Source organism: Calonectris borealis, chromosome 5, assembly GCF_964195595.1.
Source record: "Calonectris borealis chromosome 5, bCalBor7.hap1.2, whole genome shotgun sequence".
Classification (NCBI taxonomy): Eukaryota; Metazoa; Chordata; class Aves; order Procellariiformes; family Procellariidae; genus Calonectris; species Calonectris borealis.
Window position 1 is genome coordinate 37,770,793 of NC_134316.1, and position 21,630 is coordinate 37,792,422.

Sequence of the window (21,630 nt, forward strand, 5' to 3'; positions counted from 1 at the left end):
TATATCATGGTCTTGTTTCTGGTATCTTTTTTACCCAAGCAGATAGGCTTTCTCTTTTTCAGAAAGCTAGTTCTCAGAATCATGTTACCCTTGCATTTATAGGTCAGCACAGCAATGCGTCAAATGTGAATATAGTAATTCATCTATTTGTCTTTCCAAGACAAAAAAGACAAGATGTTATCTTTTAGGACTTAGCCTGAGCAATTGCTATCAGAATTTGAGAGTTTCATTCATTAAGTAGATTCTTAGATCATATTGATTAGCCAAGTTTTTGAACTGTAGCTATTTTTAGCAAGTATTTCTCCAGAAGGTTTGGAGAAAAACATACAAGATGCTTTCTCTTTAGCATTCTTCTGCCAAGTTCCCATGCATTATTTCCTGGCTGGAAAAGGAGAACATTCATCCTACTTAGTATATGGCCTAATGCTCTCACTTATACCTATTGGTGTGTGTAATCCTCATTCTGTGCCTCTCTATTCCTCAGGATGATTGTTTTTTTTAAAAAAAATCAGTGCATATGTGTGTACGCATAATCTTTTATCACAGCTGAGCCTGGGTACTGTGTAACCATACCAGAGGAATATGTGTGCACTACGTCAATGCTGCTTTACTTGCTCTTTTGGTGTGGTTCCACTCTACTTGTTCTAAGTGCAATAAATGACAGTTTAGAGTACCTCAAATGAACAGTAGTCATTAAGCAATGAGATGAGGTAAGCCCTATAGCCAATTTATCCAGAAAGGTTAGAAAACATTATTATAATCCCTAACATACCAAGTTCATTCCATAAAATAGTCCTGTTAAATTGTAACAATCACTAAGCATCAACAAACAGTATTAGGAAATGAGAAAACGAAGGTGATGGAAAAGGTAGTGGTTTTTAAAATCAAAAGAACAGTTGTCACAATCATTTGTCCAGCCTTCTCATAAACAGCCATTCTAAATTTGTTAATGCAGTTCATCCTGTTAAATTCAACTTCTTTGTCTGTTTACCACTCTAACTACCTCCTTTCTCACAATGTATGTTAGAAGCCCTTTATTTTGTAATTCATGTAAGGCTTAGGTCAATGCTTATCCAACTGTGTATTCTGGATCTGCAAGGATAATTTAGTATGTGCCAAGTGCACATCGCCTGTGTTTGAGAAAATTCTTATTTAATTGTGCCACTTTTCATTTAGTAAAATATTGATCATAGGTTGTTCTCCCTGTTTTAATTTTCTACATGCAAAAGGAAGAGGGAGAAGGCACTGTAGTCTCCAGGGAATTGTTCCATTTTGAACACCAGCAATCAGTTTTAACTAGTTTTGTTTGTTCCTTGAAGAGATTGTATAAGAAAATAGTATTTAATTTTTTCTACATTTCTGCCTTTGTAAAATAAATAAACTGTAGCAGCACAAATCATGACAAAATTATGATGACATGTTAAAATGTGAGTTCAAAATTGTGTGACCATGAAGATATTATGCCATTCACAGATGCCTCAAGATTAGGTGTTAGAATATGTTCAGATGATTAATAGTAATGACAACGATTCAAATGAATTCCCATATTTATTAAACTCAAAATTTATCCTTAATGTCTGAAATGAATTGCCTCTATTTTGCTCACCGAATTAGTTTAATTTTGAAAGGCAAAATACATGTTATCTCTTTAAAAGGGACATTTATGAATAGGGTAGAATTTTATTTCTTCAATTAGGCTTCAACAGTATATTTGCTTGTTTGAAAGGAAGTGGTTATTTATCTATTTCTGATCATTTTCACAGTAGCATTGCATATTCTTGGACAAGAATTTCTGTAGGCATTTATTGATATATACATTTACTTAAACCTGCATATATTTCAGTAAAGAGCTTTTTATTTAAACCAGCAATGGCGGTGACTGTAGGAATGTGTTTGTGGGAAAAGTCATATCACAAATTAGGGATCTTTAAGGTGAGAAATTTGAAGTGCTTACATTTGGAACATACTTCTCTCTGATGACTATGTTGGAAACTGGGCTTCCCACTTGAATGCCCTACAGTAGATTTATGGAAATCATGCATAAGAAACAGTAACAAGTGTGGCAAGATTTCAAACCATTTATGTCTGTTTCAAATTTGCACCATTCATTACAATTTATTTATTAAGACTGTTTTTTTTCTTTTAAAAATAGCTTTTCAAAATGTGAGGAACGCCTTTGAGCAACAAGTTCTATGTGTTGGTATGGCGGTTCTTTGCAACACTTTGTTTGCTTTATGAAGTTCATAGGCAGCCTCCTTGGACAATGGTTTGATTCAACAACACCATCAGTGTGGATGGATTGACCTTGGTCACTTCCCATGTTCTTGTTCGTATCTAGCCACTTAAAGGTCATATTGTTTTAAGCTTCTTTAAGCAAAGTGAATTGAATCCCAAATCTTTCCACCTTATCTTCATCTTCTGAAGTTATCGTCTCAGTGCTTTAATTATATGTTTCCTATAGCTTTAATGGATATACCCTTTCCCAGTATCCTTATCAACCCTTCCGCTTCTCTTTCACAATTGAACTCTTCAGGATACATAGATGTGAGGAAATATATGTGACAAGAAGCTTTACACAGATTTTCCAAACACAGCCCTGCCTAGTCAAAAGGATAAAGTACAGGATATTACAGATATTTGAGAACAAACCTTAAATGCACTTGTCCTCAAAGAGGTTTACTCTTCCCTTTGAAGTCCCACTGACGCATCTGTTTTCAGAAAGGTGGGATCTTCCTTAATACACTGAGCCCGAATGCAAACATCTCTCCCTTAATTTTGCTGCTAAAAGTGGTCAAAGAGAGCAAATGTCTTAGCTGGTTTGCTTTATAACCAACCTGTCCCTCCATCAGGTCACTTCTAAGTGACTTCATTGATGCGACGGCTTTCACCATGACCACCAAAGTATCTTTGATAGGAGCTACTTAGTGTCTAAAAATGTTTAAAGGACACTGTCCTCCACTGAAATAGGAACAGCCCTATATATGCTGCAGCTTTTAGAACTTCAGTTCAGCTTAGGACAACAAGGCTAAAGAGCAGCACATTCAGAACTGAATTGTCAGTTTGGGAAAGGTATATACAAAGAATTCAAAACTTCACCACCTAGGACTTACAATGTTTTTATTTTTTCTTAAATATGAACTTCTTCCCTGCTTGCCAGGACAGATTTCTTATATCTGTGACAGGTGTTTGGTTTTTTAAAAGCTCTACCAGGAGCATGAGGTGTAAATACTGCTTTCCTTTGTAGGGAAAGCCAGAGAATAAATGAGGCTGCAGGCATAGGCAGGGAGCGAAATATGCTAGCAGCGAGTGAAAAAATGTTGAAAGCAGGGCTGAAATGCGGGGATTGAAAGTAATGAATTGATGTAAAGGTTGAGTGGTAGAGTGTAGAGGTCTGGTATAGAGCAGAGCAGTATTTGTGGCTCTTGAATGATGAGGCTGCAGGGCTTAGAGTGGTTTGGAGAAGAGTAGGAAGTAGCTTGGAGGCAGGAGGCAGCAATAGCTTTATGGGAAAAGGACGGACTATGGTCAGGAAGAACTGGGAGAAAGGTGGCCTTGTGCGTAGAAGGGTTTGGGGAACTTCAGCTGTGTAATGGGAGAGTTGTGCAACTGAAAGCTCTGAGACAAGCTGGATCTGGAAACCCTACTGTAAAACTTGGTCCCTATATGTTTGCATATGTGTCCCCTGTATAATAAAGTGAAGCATAAAGTATTTGAACTTATTCTCAATCAATTTGCTTGGAGCAGTCTGGTCTCGATAGCACACAGCTCTGTGCAGGCTAATTAAGCCTTCTGATCGGCAGCATTCTTTACAATCAGTAGGAGCCCTTTGTGTGATTTCCATACCATTCCCGTTGGGCTGGGCACGCCTCTGCCAAGAGTAGCCATTTGGTTTTGTTACTCATCATTTATAATCTCTTCATGTCTTGGGCAACTTAAAGCTTGTGTAGTTTGTTAACTGCATAGTGAAAGTAAGGACCCAACTCTCATATGCCCGGAGCTCCAGTTTAAATGAGATTTAAGACATTACGTCACTAAGAATAGTGGCATAATATGTTATGTTTGTCTTTATTGTAGTCTGTTTTGCCCTGGGTGTGCATTTTACCTACCAACTTTTAGATTTGATTTCTGACCATTAAATTTCACTGAAGTCAATAGATATTTTTAAAGAACTAGGCTGCCACGTGTTGGTGTAAAATAACCAGTGTATTATGTATTACAAAATGTCCTGTATAAGGACGTGGTTACATTATCTTTGTCATTATGTGTGTTAACAGACCATTGATTTGGCAATGATATTAATGCACTAAACTCCAAAACTGCAAGAAAATTGCATTACTTTTTACCACTGATTGGTCACCTGCACTGTGTTTATTTCCTCATCTGCACATGGAACAGTGCGAGTAGTAGCGTCCATTTTAAAAAAATAATTAATAAATAAATTTTTAAAATGTGGGTAGTGTGAACAAAATGTATGATGGTATGATAATGATGTTTTATTGGCATTCATTAGCATTCATGTACTTTATGCTTTTGTAGGTTTACCATTTTCAAGAAGTGCAGCAACCTTAATAAAACATTTATGCCATACTGCAGTATAATGCATAGGTGTGAATATGTTTATTGGTTTAGAATGCATGTCTTTGTTATAGGAGCTTGTATTCCCTTTGTTTGAAAATATTCCCCATTTATTTAGGAAGCCCCATCTAATTGGTGTTTGTCTGGCCAAAATTGCAGAAGTAAAAATACTTTCAAGTGCAAGTGTAAAAGTTATACATAATGCATTTTTTAACTTAAAAGAAATTGATTTGCTGCAATATTAAAAATATATTAACTCTTTGTTAGCAGTAGGAACTGCTCACTTGATGTAGAGCGTTGTTCTTGTTAGAGAAGAGAATTCTAGCTGGAGTTCAAATTTTTGGATTAGAATTTTCCACTGTTGATCAGGCAAGTAAGGATTGTTAAAAATACCACCCATGTCAGTATTTTATTGTATAATATTTGGATGTTGGCAGTCACAGTCCCCAACATCAAATTTGTTGACAAGCAGTGTGTAATTACTTTACTAATTAAAATGACTTTTTGCCAGCCATGGAATATTTACAGTTTATTCCTTTTTTCTGGATGTCACTGTCCTTCACTTATCTCCAGTTTGCTGTATACTGTGAATTTTGATGAACATTGCTAAGGATCAGAAAAAGCATTTTCCCTCTTCATAAGATTTAATCTCCTTTGGATTCACTTCCCTTACGTGATCTGGCCAATACATAAAGTTTTTTGTTTCTGGCCAACTGATGTAAAATCATTGCCAGTTGGGCTATACTTTTGAGATACTTTTCTCTGTTCATATGAACCGTGTGAGAATTTGTGTGAGAGATTTCAAGAACATTTTTCTGGAACAGAATGGTGTAATAATATGCATAGTATAGCTTTTATGGTTTCTCTTCATCAACCGGACCCCCTTCTTCTCTAGTTGAATGCACTATATCAACTTAAGGAATCGCCAAGCTTTTGATAAAAAATTGCTGATGGCTCCTAAATATCCCTGTACTTAATATATTGTATTCTTTCAAAGCCCCTTCATGTGGGGGCTGTTTGAATATATTATGATTCATATTTCGTTCTCTTCTGTAAGTTTTTAATGTTTTTGCCTTCTCAATGCATTTATCTTTCAGATCACTTTAATGTTTTTATACATCCACCTACCTTTTCACTGAATCATAGAACATCTGTTTAAGCTACATTGGATTGGAGAGAGGTGTATCCCATTGTTGTTCTTCCATATTTTGCCTTGGTCAGTTGAACGGCCCTTGGCGGGGGGGGAGGGAACCAGATTTGGAGTATATTGTGGAATTCTGCTGAAGGAAATGGTCCAAAGTAGGAGCATCATATGCACAGTTTTGCTCTAGATTACCAAAACTGATCATTCCTTCCTTACCATGATGCTCTGCATTTTGAGATGAAATGATAACTGGAAGGAAGTAATGGCAGGTAAAACTGGAAAAACAAGGCAAGTCGTCTTTTCTCATAGCATGTACAAATTTGTGAATGTCACTCTCTCACAGCCAAAAACCTGCTTTAAAAAGGAACAACTTCATAAACATTTATTAACAGTATGTGTAATCACATCGACAAATATGATGCAAGCAAGTTTCATGATTTAGGATTCAGTAGAGGATACTCACACCATTTTACCTCACATCCCCTAAGGCAACCAGGTTAGGGAGCACAAAGGAACTTCTTTGTTAGCTGCAAAGATAAGAAGCCATGGCTAGAAACTAACAGGGACTATTTTTGTCTAAGAAAACAGAAAATGTTTGTTGGTGCAGTTGTCAGGGATATGTGGGATAACACATATGACAAATGCAAAAACATTGTTTGCAGACCCAGTGATGTAATGTTCTACAAGTAATATTAATAGTTTTCTTTACCCACCATTCATCATTGATCTCTCCAGCAGTGGTCAAGCGGGAGAACAGTTACGTTTTTCTTATGTGTACAGCAAATAATCTGAACTTGATTTGGATGCTGTGTAGTATAATCTCTTGCTTTTGATTAATATGATTCCAACAATGCATGCCCAGGCCATTGAATAAGGAACTTAACATCTTTTTAAACCACTGCAGTAAAGAGTTTCCATTGTTAGTGTTGCATTTATTCAGTTTCAGAATTTGATCATATCAAAAAGGCTTTGTCATTATGAACCATGTATGTATTAGCCAGGATTTTGGAAAAAAGTCTGACAGAGGTTTGACTTTTTGGTGAATGTGGATGTGAAAACACATTTCTGAAAGCTTTAGGTCCTGCAAAATTCCAATTTCTTTGTCAGAAGCAGTAAGCAGGGAAACTTTAGAGTAGCAAGAACAGGGTATATTACTAGAAAGGGGAAGGAGTCTAAGATGGATAGTGTTAAGTATTTGAGGCTATTTCTCCTGTTGTGGAACTCTTCCTTTAAATAAATCCAACTAAAGCCAGAATCTCTGATTAGCCAGTTGTTCAGAGCTTTTCTTTCTTTATGATGAGTATAACTGCTGGTTTATATATATTTAAGGTTAGGTCTTTTAAATTCTTTTTTCTGGAGCAAAATCAGAGATGAAGACAAACCAGTAAATTTCTTATGGATTCTGTTAGAAGGTAGAGGAATAATAATGAAACCATATGCAAGACTTCTGCTTAGAAAACATTAAGTGTCTGTTCTTTGGTACCCAAGTCTTTCATTCATCTTCTAACAAGTCCATCAAGCATATTTGAGCACTGCTCTGCTCACTGTTTGGTTCTGGTTTCCCTCCTTCCTAAGTTTTCTTCCGCTGGCTTCCTATCTCATTCTGCTGCCATTGTAACTCCACCTTGTTCTTCAGATACCAGGATAGGGACACCTGTGGCTAATCTTTAGCTTTTAACTCCTACTATTATTCTCTTGTAAATAAGAAAAGGATGTAAATATAATGCATTTATCTTAACTGTCAGTGCATTACACCCTGCCAGTTTCCTGGAATGTTCCCTACACAACACCTTTCTTGCTTCATTACATGGAATATCTTCATTCTTCTCCTTCAGAATGTTCCAACTCTCATGACTTTCAGGTAATATTTTGCCAATAACTACTTAGTCTTGCTCCTGCCTCATCTCTTAATCGACTCATTTAGCTTGTGTTGTGGTATTAAAAAAAAAAAATTCATAAAACCTGAAGCACAAAATTTTGTTTTCAATTTCACTGTTCAGGTTCTTTTTATTAGTCCTATGTTTCCTTAAAAGGAAGTATTGTTTTCATTTTACAAATGGGTAATAGAAAAATCAAAGAACTCGTTTCTAGATCTCACAAGTGACCAGTGGGGATAGAAGTATACAAACTTTTTATTTAGAACACTTACGTGCACATCTTTCATTCTAATCTTTTCTAGCTACAAGTGTTCATCTATGATGGGCTTCTTGTGTCTAGCTGAGTTTCTGAAATCAAGCAGTGTGTAATCCATGCCATTTTCTGAAATACTAGTTTATCAGTCAATTTCTAGACTATCGTACAGGAGTTGACCAGAGAGAGGTAAGGATATACCTGAATTCCTTTCTGCGGCATTTGCCATTAAAAAAAATATTTTTTATTCCTTCTGTCCCTTGCCTTCTTGGTAATACTCTATTTAATTCCCAGAACAGATGTAGTATAGTTTGTGCAATACTCATATCACTCTGATTCATCCCTTGAGAAACATCCAAGTTGCATTCTGCAAGGTTCCTGTAGAAAACATGTTAGCATGTATATTAACTGTGCCATAGATGTAAAATAAGAATTGACCTTAGGCTATCTTGTAATTTATGTTTTCAAGCATTTATGTACACATTGCGTATGTATTCCTCTATATATTTTGAAGAAAGAAAGAGTAAATAATGTCAGTTATACGCACCTGTAATATGTCCTAACTCATTTCTGACTGAATCCTGAATCTTCAGCACAACTTGAGCAGCCACAATACCCACATTGGTAAGTAATAGAAGAAAAAATTTTTCCCTAAAGGGGAATGCATATAGCTGTTACTTAGAAATGTTCCCCAAGTTTCTGTGGTATGTAGCATTTTTCTTAATGTCCTAGTTCCATGTCATTATGTGAGATTATCAGCATTTATTTTTTCTTATTTCTCATTTTTCAAAACAAAATTGAATATATTATTTTTGAAAAAAGTTTCAAATTAGTAACATGAACTGGGGTTCTACTTGGTTATGTTTTATTGTCTGGGACTGGTAGTATCTCAACCAGGGTATTGGGCCAAGTATCTTTGCTCTAACTCCTCTTGTTTTCTTTTCAAATAAGGATCTTTTTTTCCCTCTTGAGGCTTCTTTTTTTTTTCCAGTTAGGAAAAATATAGCAACTAGGTTACAACTGCATATATCTTAATTGAATCTGTCTTCTAAAGGAGACATTTTGTTTAAGAATGACAGTTTTTTTCTTACCATTTTCTTTGGTATACTATATACCAAAGTATACTTTGGTCAGTATACTAGAATTGCTTGGAGATTTGCTTGGAGTCCCATCAAAACAGTGATGTGGGTGTTTCACTTAAGAGTTCAAAACAGATACTATTTTAATGCCATAAGACCAGGGAAGGAAAGCAACAATTTACATAAATGTTTCCAGTGTGTTTTGCTAGTGGACATCCTATCAGAACTAAATATTTAAATTGTTCGTATATTGCTTAGTTGCATTATTTTCTTGAGAATCTAGCGCAAGTAAAATAAAACATTGTTGACTGTGTTTTGAATATGAATTTCTCCATTTTCCATGGGTCAGGTAAAAACAGAAAGTGGCAATCTAACTTGTGCTGTTGCTAGTGTACTCGAGAGCATAAAGCATAGTTGAATTTCCATGGTTCATTCAGTCTTTGGCTTCCTTGCTGAGATTTCTTAAAGAAAAGGCCGTTAATGTGGTTTGAAAGGGTTCACCTCAGTTGTGTGGGACTTTGTTTTACATAACTTGTGAAACAACCTTCAGATAACAAAAACTTTCAGTTCGGTCTTGACACTGGCTAAAAGGATATCCCTAAAGTCATTTTTGTTGTCTTCTTCCTCTCTACTTAAAATGACACAACACAAGTTTAATTTATCAGTAAAAGACGTTTATTTACTGGATTCAGCAATTGTGAAAAGAACTTTTGCTGTAAATGAATGTTTTATTTTACATGCTTCTAACAGTTCTAGGCCTTTTGAGCAGCTACCTCATTTGTTTCTTCCATCCTCTGCATCATATAGGAAAAAACCATATATTATAAAGGAAAAATAATCGGGTAGGAGAAGTTGGGGGAGAGGTTATATACGTGATATATTTAAAATAAAAATCTAATGTTGGTCTGGCATTAAAATTTTCTGGTTGGGCAGCATAATTTTTAACTGGGAATCTTGATAGCAGTGGCTAAAATCTCTAGGTCTGGGTCAATAGGAATCTATATTGCATTCTATCAGGTATCAATCATGATACTTGCCAGGCCTGATACTCCCAGTTATAGCATACTATGATCATATGATTTGTAGAAGGTATAGGGTGTACTTTTCTTCAGTTAGAGTTTTAGGATTTCATTATTCTTCATATCCAAATCAAAAAGTAACATGTATTCTTTCAAAAATGTTAGTGAATTCAGCATGCAACATATGTGCCAGATTGGTAATATATTGAAATAAAAATGATCAACAGAGCAAGTTTAAAATGCCATGATAAAGCATCATTTATTCCAGAAATTAGTCTGTGTCTTTGTCCTCTAGAGGTGTCTCAGAGAGTCAAATTGATGTCTTGCATGTACTGCTAACTGATTGTGTGGAAATTTTTTTAAGTTCACTTTTTCTTTATTCTTCTGTCTTTTTTACCCATCTTCCCCCATTGTAGCAAATTAGACGGCCGGATGAAAGCAAAGGAGTTGCTAGTAGAGTTGGATCCCTCAAAGTAAATATTCTAACATTTATTTTGCAAGTTTTCTTCTATAGCCTACACTTTTCCTTTTGAAGGGGGAGGTGAGGGGAGGGAGGGAAGGGGCTTTTCCATTTCTCACCATCCCATCATTTTTATTTCAGTATTCTTATTGCTGTTGGGTCACATTTTGTTTGTTTCTGTGCTACACATAGAACAACCTACTGAAGGTTAGTTAGCGTTGAATGTCACCACAAATAAGAGATAGTAACAACTTTCTTGAAGTGCCTGTAATCTGGTGATCATGATTAAACCACTTCTCTGGTCCATGTTGTTTGTTGTCTCTTAACTGCCTGTTACATGGAGAAGTGACTTACTCATCTTCAGACTACTGCTTCCCATCTTGAAACATAATTAAACTTTTATAGTGCTTACACTTTTTGCATTTAATTCTGCAAAAGACCATTACAAAAGAGTTGAATATTTCATGTATATCTAGCCTTTAAATCAGAAAAAATCAGAGCAAATAAAGAGGAAATGAGAGAGAGATTAATGTGAGGCTAATAAGAATGGAGCCACTGTTTTGCTAATAGTTAGTCCCTTCTGCCTTTTTTATGTTTGTTCAAACATACTCAAATATTTAGAGCACTTAACAGGCAGATATCTAAATCAATACCCACCGTGCGTAGTGTTACACCCTAATAAATGGTTTAAAACACAGAACATAATCTATACCAAGATGCTGATCATGTGCAGTCCAGGCCATTCTCTTAAGGTTCCATCTCAACAGTTGCCTCTTTTTCAGCCATCCAATTTTTCACTTTTTTTCTACTTTATTTCCTTTTAGCACTTTCTCAAGCGCTAATGATTTCATTTTTCTTCTGCACTCTCCTTGCCTTTCCTGCCTTCTTGGTTTTTGATCTTTTTGTTTGGTTTGGTATGTGAGTGTATTGCCTTTGTTCCAGGACAAGCCATCCTCTCTGTTCTCTAATACTGCTCTACAGCTGCTCTTTGTGAAAATGTTATTTCACGGAGCATAACGAAGGGGAGGGGAAGAATTAGTTATGCATCTCTTTCCAGTAATGCCACCGTTTAAATTGATCTCAGCATAGAAAAAGAAGCCCGTTGCTGTTTGTTTATACAAGTTATAGTTGGAGGTGTCTGTAGCATTCCTCACTGTCTGTGAGGCTTTATCTTTTCACCTTCTGTTTTGGGAAGAGGTTTTAGTTACAATGTAGATGAGAAGAGTACTGTAGATGAGTGAGGCACTGTTTCAGTGGGAGACATTCAGGACCACTGAATTCACATAGAGGAAAATACAAGACAGCCACAGCACAGTTTCTATGCTGTTTTTGAAAATTGTATATGTAATTACTGTGACCGGTTCATTTTAATGGGTCATCACATAGAATTCTAGATGCATAATGCATATACATATGCAGAAGATGTAGCTTATTTAGGTGTTGGGATTCGCTTAATATTTTTATGAACACCCACTGACACCTAATTTAGGATTATTATTTCTGTATCTGATTGCCCAGGATTTAATTTCACGACCCACAATATATATTTAGACACAAAATCTTACATTAATATCCTTACAGAAAATGGGAAATCCTAATTGAGGTTCCCAAACATGAAAATTTACCTCTAAAAAGTTATTTTTGATGGAAATAAATTCTGGACACAGCCTTATCAATAAACAAGCAAATAAATAAATAAATGTAACAGAGATTCAGTAGCTTTAAAATGATCTGTCCCTTGATTTTTTTCGTTTTTTTTTCGTGTACTGCAAAAAGAACCATGTTAATCAAGCAAAAATAGCTTGTTTCCAGTTTCCAGGTTTACTGAGCTTATATGTCTGTGTTGTTCAAAGCACTTTGATGTCTTGAAATGTTTTGCCAGAGGCAGTGAGAAATGTGTTATGCTATGATTTATTAAAAAAAAAAAGCAAACAAACCACAAAACCAAAGTACAAAAGAAAAAAGAAAAAAAAAAAGAGTGACAAGAGAACAGGTTGCTTTTTCAATTCATTTTCTGATGTTTACATGTAGCTCCATCGAAAGCTGGAGGAGCTCAGAGGTCACCTAGAAGGCAATGTCAAAGGATGCTCTCTCCGAGTAAATGTACGATTTCACTCGGTGATCTGTTTTTTAAAAACTTCCACTGGCTGGTAACACCAAATCTGATTGGTTTGTCCTCTCATCCCCATCTTTTTCCTTTCTCTCTCTCTTTCTCCCTTTGTGTGTTCTTTCTTTTCTAGCTGGGGTTTCATTTTAATGTGTGTGAGAAACCTGACCTAATTGACAGGGTTTGTTTAAAAGAATATCCTACTACATTTTAATGAATGCTAATCAAACTGCTTGGCTTTACAGCAACTAAAAAAAAAAATCCCTTTCCAAAATTGAGGTTGCCTATCTAAAAGTTTCCTGAATATTAAACTTAGCAACAAATAAAATAGATATAATTTAAAGGATAAAAATATCTTGTCAGTGATTGATAGCCGTACCTGATCTGAAAACTATGGCTGATACAAGGTAACCCAAAAGCATATAGGTTCACATGTACCTCTGTCTTTGCCTTTAATCATTTTGGGTCCCTATTTTGTCTCACAAAATTGGTTAATATTTGGTTGAATGCCAGCTATGCAAATTTTGTTGCTTGTATTTTCAGCAGAAATATAAAAACTTCTGCAGCATATTTCTTATGCATTAGATTTGTTCTTTAATGAAAAAAAAATTGAGAAAAGGATTAGGATCTAGCATATCAGTCATGACACCCCTATAAACTTACCCATTTTTCACAGAAATATTTAATAAAGCAAGTCAAATCCAACATGACAGCAGTACGTCATGTTTAGTAGTTCACCTCATAAATTAAGATCAGCTTTTCAGCAATTCTACAGAAGTGAGTTTAAGCTGCATAATTTAATGTATAATGAAAATTAGAAAAAAGGGACAGTTGTGAGTATAGTAGATGTCAAAGTTATTAACCATTTATCTCTTTGCACATCCATCCAGTGAAGATTCTCAGAATAATTTCTTTAGATTCATGTCCTGTTTATGTCTTCCATACACTATGGCTGTTGTCATTCTCAGCACTATCATTCTAATGCATAATCCACTATGGTTATATAGTGCAAGATGATTTTGGTAATGATAATGATTTGATAATTTTTACCCCTTTTGGATACTTTTGCATATCCAGCTATGTATCTGACATAAAGTTGATTTCTGCTCATTGACAAATAGAAGTCTCTGAGTTTATAATTTTTTGCAGTCAAATACAAGAAAATTGAGCTGCTAGTATATTGCAGCTTTCTATAAAATAAATTTGATTAAAGGACTGTATCTTTTCCCTGGCAAATCTTTAAGAATCAAGTTTTTGAGGGGAATAAACTGTGTGATATTTTAGATTTGGTGATATCTCAAATTTATTAGTCATTACCAAGACAAAGCAAGTTCCTTTATTTTAGGAAGGTTCCTCTTCAATCTTAAATTCATGATTTAGTACTAGTGAATAAATATAAAGCCAGAAAAAAATTATGCCGTGAAACTTCGTACTACAAAAAAGGTGTTCTAATCACACATTATTTCACAGAATGTCACATGGGGAAAGGTTTCAAATGAAAAGCTGTGACCACATTAGCCATGACAAATTAGTTGTCATGAAATTGTCCTGTTCCTCAGTGCCACTTTATCTGTTATTTTGTGGCTGTACCGTACACAATGTAAGTAAAGAAGTCAGATTGTGAACTAAGAAATGTTCCGTATATTCTGCATATGCCCTTTAAGTTTCTTAAAACAAGCAGGACACATTGCAAGTACAATAACATATAACTAAAATCTGCTGCTTTGTCACTGCTGCTCTGATTCATGCTGTAATAATGGATGTTATAGATAAGGCAACATTTTAAAACACAATATACCAATGACTGATCGAAGAATAGAACAAATCCTTACTAAATAGTGGACAATTGGAAAGAAAATAATGAACTGTTAATAGTTCATCTTTAAAATAATTTTCATCTCTTCCATACTGCTTTTGGAAAGGCGTTTAGATGTAAGTTGTTAATACTTCTACAATGTGGCAAATGTATTGAATGGTGTGGGAGGGGGAGCATATAGTATCTGATGGCCAGCCCCATAAGTGAAAATTATATGCTGTTGCACAGTTGTGTGTACTATTAAGGTGGAACCTTTGTTCCAGAATGAATTGCAAAGACATGCTTTCCAGATTAAATTCAAAGGCCATTGGAAATATGTAGGAAACATTGGAATTCTGCAGAATATCCCAGATTCCACCAGAAGTTTAGAAAGCCTGCCAGATATTTAAAATAAAATTGCACTGAAAACATGCATGAAAATTTGAGATAATTAAGCAGTTTGGGGGTTTGAGTAGTTTTCATTTTAAAACACTACTTTTAATATCAGCAGTAATGCATAACCGTTTACAAAAAAAGTTATCCTGACCTGCAATTTGTTTTTCCATTTCTTCTTGAGATCTTCATTCATCTTCCTTGCAGCTATTCCAGTTCTTTTCATGGCTTAATCCTTTGACCCCTCCCAGAGACCTATGTTTGAAGCTGAACTTAAATATTGTTTAGAAAAATTAGTCTTCTATCACTTGGACATGTTAGCATTCCCCTACTGTTCAAATTAATGTAGCAGTAGCAAATAAATGCATTATCTACTGAGATGATCAACAGTGAAACAGCTGACTGGTTTATATTTTAGAACTTATAATACCTGCTAAAATTGATACCTTCCTGGAAGTGTGGAGTTCAGCTGAGATTCAACAGAACAATACTGCTTCAATCTGTGCTTTGAAGACTTTTTTTTTTTTTATAGTTGTGCAGGCTAAGAATTTTAAATGCAAGTTTAAATTCTGCAGAAAAATGTTACGGAAAGCCCATCAGAAAAAAAATTAAGTCTAAGTATGGAACTTCTACACAGAGTTCCCAAGTAATATGCAAAACAATTTTTGTGAGGCTTTTGACCAGCATAGTTCCAAATCAAAGGTTCTGGGTTTGTTCAAGAAAAATGTTCTCAGAATTCATAGCAGAGGCCAAATAATGTCCGTAAATGATGTTTAATGAAACCAGGATTACCATTTTTCATACAGAGCTGTATCTCTCAGAGTCTATGGTCTCCTGCATGCAGTGTTCTATCTTACTTTAAGTACCTGCCTTCTTTGATCACGATGAAGGATTACATTTACAGGGCTTTTATTCCTGATCTTAATATTCCATTATTAAAGATCTGAGTCAAGCCAGTAAGGCCCTCAGACTAACAGTAAATTGCTCTTGCAGCTTTTGAACAAAATTCTCAGTTGGTGTAAATGGGCATAGCTTTTTTAAAATCATTCTCACAGTGGGGAATTTCTGTGACTGACAACATGGCCCCTTAACTTGAATGTTCATGGGGGAAAAGAGCCCAACTCAAATGTTAGCACGTTGGCTTCACCTAACGTAATATGTAGGGGTTGTCAGGTAGCATACAAAATAAGGAGAGCTGCCCCCTCTCTCAGACTGGAAGAAACAATTGCTGGAGTTCATATATAACAACAAATTGTAAGCAGAGTAGATGATAGATTGCAGAATCATCAAAGGAGCTTGGAAAAGTATTGACATTTAATTTTAATAACACAGAAGCAATACACTTACAAAATGCTGAAATCAGGCAGATGCTCAAAAAAGGAGACTAGTTAGCAAGAAAGCAATGACATAGAAATGATCAGGAAATGATAAGTGTGCAGCAGATTAAACAGTCTCATTGTGTGATCCTATTGAAAATAAAACAAGGAGCAATCACTATATGCAAAAGTGTGATATGAGCATAATCCTTTCCTCAAGAACATTAGATCATTTTGAGACTAGAACACTTGAGCATACCTTCGATTTCATCATTATGAGAAAATGACATAGGTAAATTGAGATTCTATACATGTATGAATAAGAAAAAAAGAATTTGGAGTGAGTGAGATTAAGAGATTAAGGAGAATGTGTGTGTGTTTGAGCATAGGGAGAAATAAAATATACATATATCTTATTGAAGGGAATATTATCATTTGCTTCTATACAACTGGAACTATGAAAAAGAAAATACAAAATTATTTAAAAGTGATTAAATACTAATAGGAATAAGACTGAAGTTAAATGGTAAGTTTAGCCTAGATATTAAAGAAAAATATGGATAATTAGATCACAGGATAATTTGACAAGGAAAGTAATAGCATTCTACTTATAGTAGTTGTCTAAGAGAAGATTAAAGTACACAAGTGTCTAGCATACCCCTTGTAAGTTAGTGTGAAGAGTGGACAAGATGAGCCAAGTTCTTCAAAAATTTGCAGAGTGCAATTCCAAACCTCTTCATCGTTGTTGTTTCTGTTTATCTAGTTGCTGATACTTAAAAACCTGCTGCTGTGATGTTTCTTGCTGTTACTTCATTCTTCGAATCCTCACCTGCAAAACTGAAGCTAATGGTTCTTCTTTTTCCATGCTGTTGCCAGACAAACCATGGGAACAATGGTTGGACATTATTCATGAGAATCGTGGTTAGAGACTCATCCAAAAGTCTTAGGTGAATAGCAGAACCCCTGTTCTAAGCAAAAGTGCACCTTATCTCTTCTAGAAAGCTTTCAAAGCAATGTTTCCAGAAACAGTTTTTGCTCTGTCAGAAGGGGTTCTCTCTTTTTTTTCTTTTTTCTTTTTCCTTTTTTTTTACAAAATAGACTGTTTAAGAATAATTCTTGATTTCTTAAAACTGCATTTTCTAGTCTTTCTATTTGTCTGAAGGAATTTTCTATTTTTGACTTAATCCTTCTGCAAATCATCTCACTACAAGAAAACATTTCATCAGGTGACGAAAGTGCTGAGTGTGTGTGAACGTTTAAGATGATGTGAAATGATTCAGATTTCCGTAGTAATGTTATCTAGAAGAGCAAACGAAATACATAATGCCAGAAAGGAACAAAAATATTTTCAGAGTATTAAAAAATTTTCAATGAAGAAAGAACAGCTGTATAGAAGTATATAATGGAGACATAAATGAACACAGACAAATGTGACTGTAGGATTTTCCTGGAAATTAATTTTCTATTTCAGTGAAGAATTATGAAATACGCACTTGAGATTGAAGAACATTCTTGAGAGACTTCCTATGAGTACCATGTTGTCTGCTCAGTCCATCATAATACCTAAGTCAGCGAGTTGTCACTAATAATTTATGTGGAAAGTCTTGCTGGGTTCATCTTTACCACAAATGTATCCAAACTGCTGTACAGATACTAATTTTGTTGAAGTCTAAGGAAATCTTTCTGGGGCTTCTGTTAATTCATTATTCCACCCCTAGAAAAAAAATCAAGAGGAGATTTTTAATGCGCTTATAAGAACCATATCTTTTTATATTTCTTTCTTAGACTGCTTTTAGACTTTCTTCACAGCCATTTGTCATCAGATCATTATTAATCTAACAAAAGGGGGAAAAAAAACCCAAAACTCGGACTACTCTTTGATTGAAACATGAAATGTTTTCAGCCAAAGAAAGGATATTCAGATTTGTTAGGAAAAGAAATCCTATAACTAACTAGAGTCTCCTTTTTTAATACTTGAGTTATGTCTGAGTAATTAATAGTATAGAAGAATGGGTATCTTGTATAAACAAAGTGTTTCTTAAGCAATCAGTAAAACTGTAGTGTTACCAATTAACTTGTGTTTGTGCTGAAAGCTTTTGACAGTGGACAGTGTCCCTCAAGAATCACAGCACTTTACGTTGGTTAGGGACATAATCTGCAGATTTCTACTGACCTATATCTGGCCGTTAGTCATTTAACTTTGCAAGTTATTCTGGTTTTGGGGGCAGTGAGATTGAAGAAAAACCTCTGTTGTCAAACTGCTGGTTCTGAGCATCTGAAAACATAAAGATATACAGCAAAGAATAGGCACTCTAATGGGTTTTCACATTGTACGCTTTGCAGAGTTAGAATAAAAGTAATAGTTTTAAATGAAAGAGATTGGTAAAGCTTCATCCTAGAATACCTTATTGTCCTAAGGATAGTGTTGTCAGTTATTTAGAGGAGGAAGGATTAATAGTTGTCTTCAGATTCATCATTAGTTTTAATTATTTTATAAATACAGTACTTTTTTTTTCTTTTAAGAAGCTTCCACTTAAAAGGCATAAATTTGGAGTTTCTGAAATAGCTGGTCGTGGAAACTTAATGAACCCCCTGATACTATCTCAGTGCTGGAACCACCTATACAGAAAACCTTCTGAGACCCTTACTGTGCCACCATTTCTTTTTTAACAATGTTTTCTTTTCCCCACTGCACAACCAGGCTCGGCTCCCTTCGTGCTCATCCACCTATAGTGTTTCTGAGGTATACTTTGCACGTGTTCTCTCACACAGTCGACCTGCTCGCCCATCCACTTTCTTGGTTTCATTTACTTTTTTCTTTTTTGCATTGCACTGTGCACAAGTGGGGAAAAATCAGCTGGGGGGGCAGATTTTGCATGATCAATCTGCAACCATGTTCAGCGTGGTTTTAAAATCACTGTACCAGTCTGGGACCACCATGATGTGTAGTCTAGCTAGGCAACCGCTACATAATATGTGACCATAAATTATATAATAAAAGCATCCTTAATTATCTCTTACATTAAAATAAAAATAATAAACTTACAGATGTCCAGGCTGCAAAATGATTCACTGGTTAGTCTGACCCATTTTCAGCCAGTGAAACTGGAAGGACTCTGTAAAGATGGCCATCACATTATGATTACTAATCACCTGTCTAGATAAAGGTGGTTTTATGATATCTGAAGTTTATTATTAATTCCCAAAGCTCTGGCTTGGGTCACTAACTGCCAAAATGCATATATTGTTGTAAATACTTCCATATCAGCTTCATGGTAGTCTTCTATAATAAGGTGTAGTACCATCTTAGCAAGAATTGAAAAGAAAAATACGTTCAATTGTAATTAGGATGGGGAAAAAAGGAGAAAGATGTTAAGATATACTAGAATTCACAACATCATGGGATAAAAACAGAATTTATAAAATACTGTCAAATTAATGCTATGACCCACTGTGTAAGGATTAGGCTTCAGCATATTATTATAAATGATTAATGGGTGAGTATCAAAAAGATGGACTTGAGGTTTTCTGCAATACTGAATCAGTCTTGAGCACATATAGTTATTTATTGTATTTTAAAAGAATCCCTTAAAATTGGCAAGATCTCATAAAAAGATGACAGTTCGCTCTATCTCACACTGTAGGCCAAGTTCTAGACCTGATGTGAATGTTCTATTAATGAGCATCATACAAAATGAAACATAAGGAGCTCACCTACTCAATCACTTTGTCCCTAAGCAGGAAGATCTGCTTGTAAGCAATACCTTGTTGATGTGTGTCTAATTTGTTCTCAAAAGCTTTAGCTTCTCAAGCACTTCCTCATCCTTAGTAATAGAAAGGTTTTTTTCTGGTTTCAGTGTATGAACAGGCAAAAGATCTAATAAAAAAGTTTTTAAGAAGAAAGATGCTTACCAGTTTTTCTGTCATAGATAAGTAGTTGCTGTCTGGCTCCACCAGGAGACAAGTTGTTTTAAAGATAATCAAGTATGTGTTCTTAAAAGCACCTGATACGTATTCTGCAGTTTGTTGTGCCTCGTTACTGTATTATATGAAAGCCTCACTGTTTTTATCATGATTATCATCAAAACACCAATATGGAATAAATAAGTAATACTATACTCATACACATACAAAGACACTTTTTCCTAAGCTAATGCTGGAGCAAGAAATTAAGTTTAGTGTTTACAGATGCAAGACAAACGCCATCCTTGCTCAACCAGCCATTCTTCTGAATGATCTGTATGAAATGAAGAAAAAGCACTGGATCAACAGGCATTTCAGCTTGATGACATTTTGTTTCCAAAGAATCCAACCGTGATAGTTCGCATTAGCAAAAATGGTGAACATGCTCTTACGGATTATGAAGTAAATAAACCACTTTCAGGGAAACTGGACTCTTCTTGCTTTGCCTGCAACTTCAGCCATTTGTCCTTTTCATGTTCTGGAGGGATCACTATCTTCGAAAGAAATACAAACCAAGGTATTGTGGCTGGTGCCTGGTCAACATGTATGGGTCTCCTGCTTAATCAGATTCCAAAAACTATTTTGCCTTCTCCAAAGCTATCAGGCTTGAGTACCAATTAGTGATCTTGGAATAGTTAGATTCTACTGCAACTGAACAAGAAAATTGGAGTATTAAGTGCATGAAAACTTAGTGAACACTGTCGACAAAGGATGACTTTGCAATTTGTAGTAAAGAGTCTGCTAGCTCAAGTGTCAAGGTGGCACTGCAAGGCTGTACAATCAGTACAGCATTCATCCTCTATACTCTGTCCAAAGGGAAGATCTGCATATCTAAAATGCGGATAACCTGGCTGCCTGGTGAACTGGATCTTGTGATACAGTTAAAAAATTTCCAGCTGATCAGGATTTCATGCTTATGAAACATACGGTGCAAGACCTAGACTGCCCTCTTTTAAACTGCAGACTGAAAGTTTAAAAAAAAGGTGGATATGTTCTTCTCTGGTGGTAGGATAGCACCCTGTGTATTTTTGAACAAACCAGTTGAGCCAATGACAGATCCAAAGGAACAAATCAATTGAAACTGAAGACCTCTGTGGCAATTGTAGCTATTTGAAGAGGCAAGGAGAGATTGGAGATTCTCTGGGGTCCATAAAGGATTTGTAGTGTAGTTTCTAACTTTGTAAGAGACTCTTCATTCAGAAATACGGCTTAATGTCAGGATGCATGTCCAGCAATGCTCAATGTCATCTGCTGTTATTTTGGAAAATGGGAAAGGCTGCTATGAGTAAACAACATCCTGACTCTAAACAGTATAATGGAAAACCTCCCAAACTGAGGTAGTGTTAAATCAAGTCCAAAAGCTTGCCATTAGTTTTGATCAAGGGAAAGAAAAGGAGTAATGTTGTATTGCATAATGTCTCATATCCAGAGGGAAAAAAGGACCACACTTTTGATAGGATCTCAAGGTTGTTTCTTGTGTCTACACCTATTTCTGTGGTTCTTATTCCAAGAAAATATTTTTCTTAAGCATCAAGTTCAGAGCTTCTTAATTTTATATGTCCAAGTCGTCACCAAATAGCTTTGGGCCTTCAGAGGATGCCAGGAGCACAGAGATGAGAGAAATGGAATCAATGCTGTGGGAATTCAGC

At 35.4% G+C, this 21,630-nt stretch overlaps 1 protein-coding gene across 20 annotated transcripts in view; it reads left to right on the plus strand.

Moving 5' to 3' along the window:
• The window catches only part of GPHN (gephyrin), a 300,275-nt gene that overhangs the window by 208,170 nt on the left and 70,475 nt on the right, over nt 1-21,630 (plus strand). For 14 of the 20 annotated variants that reach the window (XR_012673911.1, XM_075151848.1, XM_075151830.1 and 11 more), the window contains one exon: nt 10,364-10,420. The exons of 5 other annotated variants lie outside the window; for them this stretch is intronic. Coding sequence is in view for 14 of the 15 variants with exons in the window: in XM_075151848.1 (XP_075007949.1) it covers nt 10,364-10,420 (57 nt within the window). In the remaining variant the exon portion in view is untranslated. Of the gene's footprint in view, nt 1-10,363; nt 10,421-12,438; nt 12,511-21,630 lie in introns of all 20 variants that reach the window. One more of the 20 variants, XM_075151847.1, reaches the window with a different exon arrangement.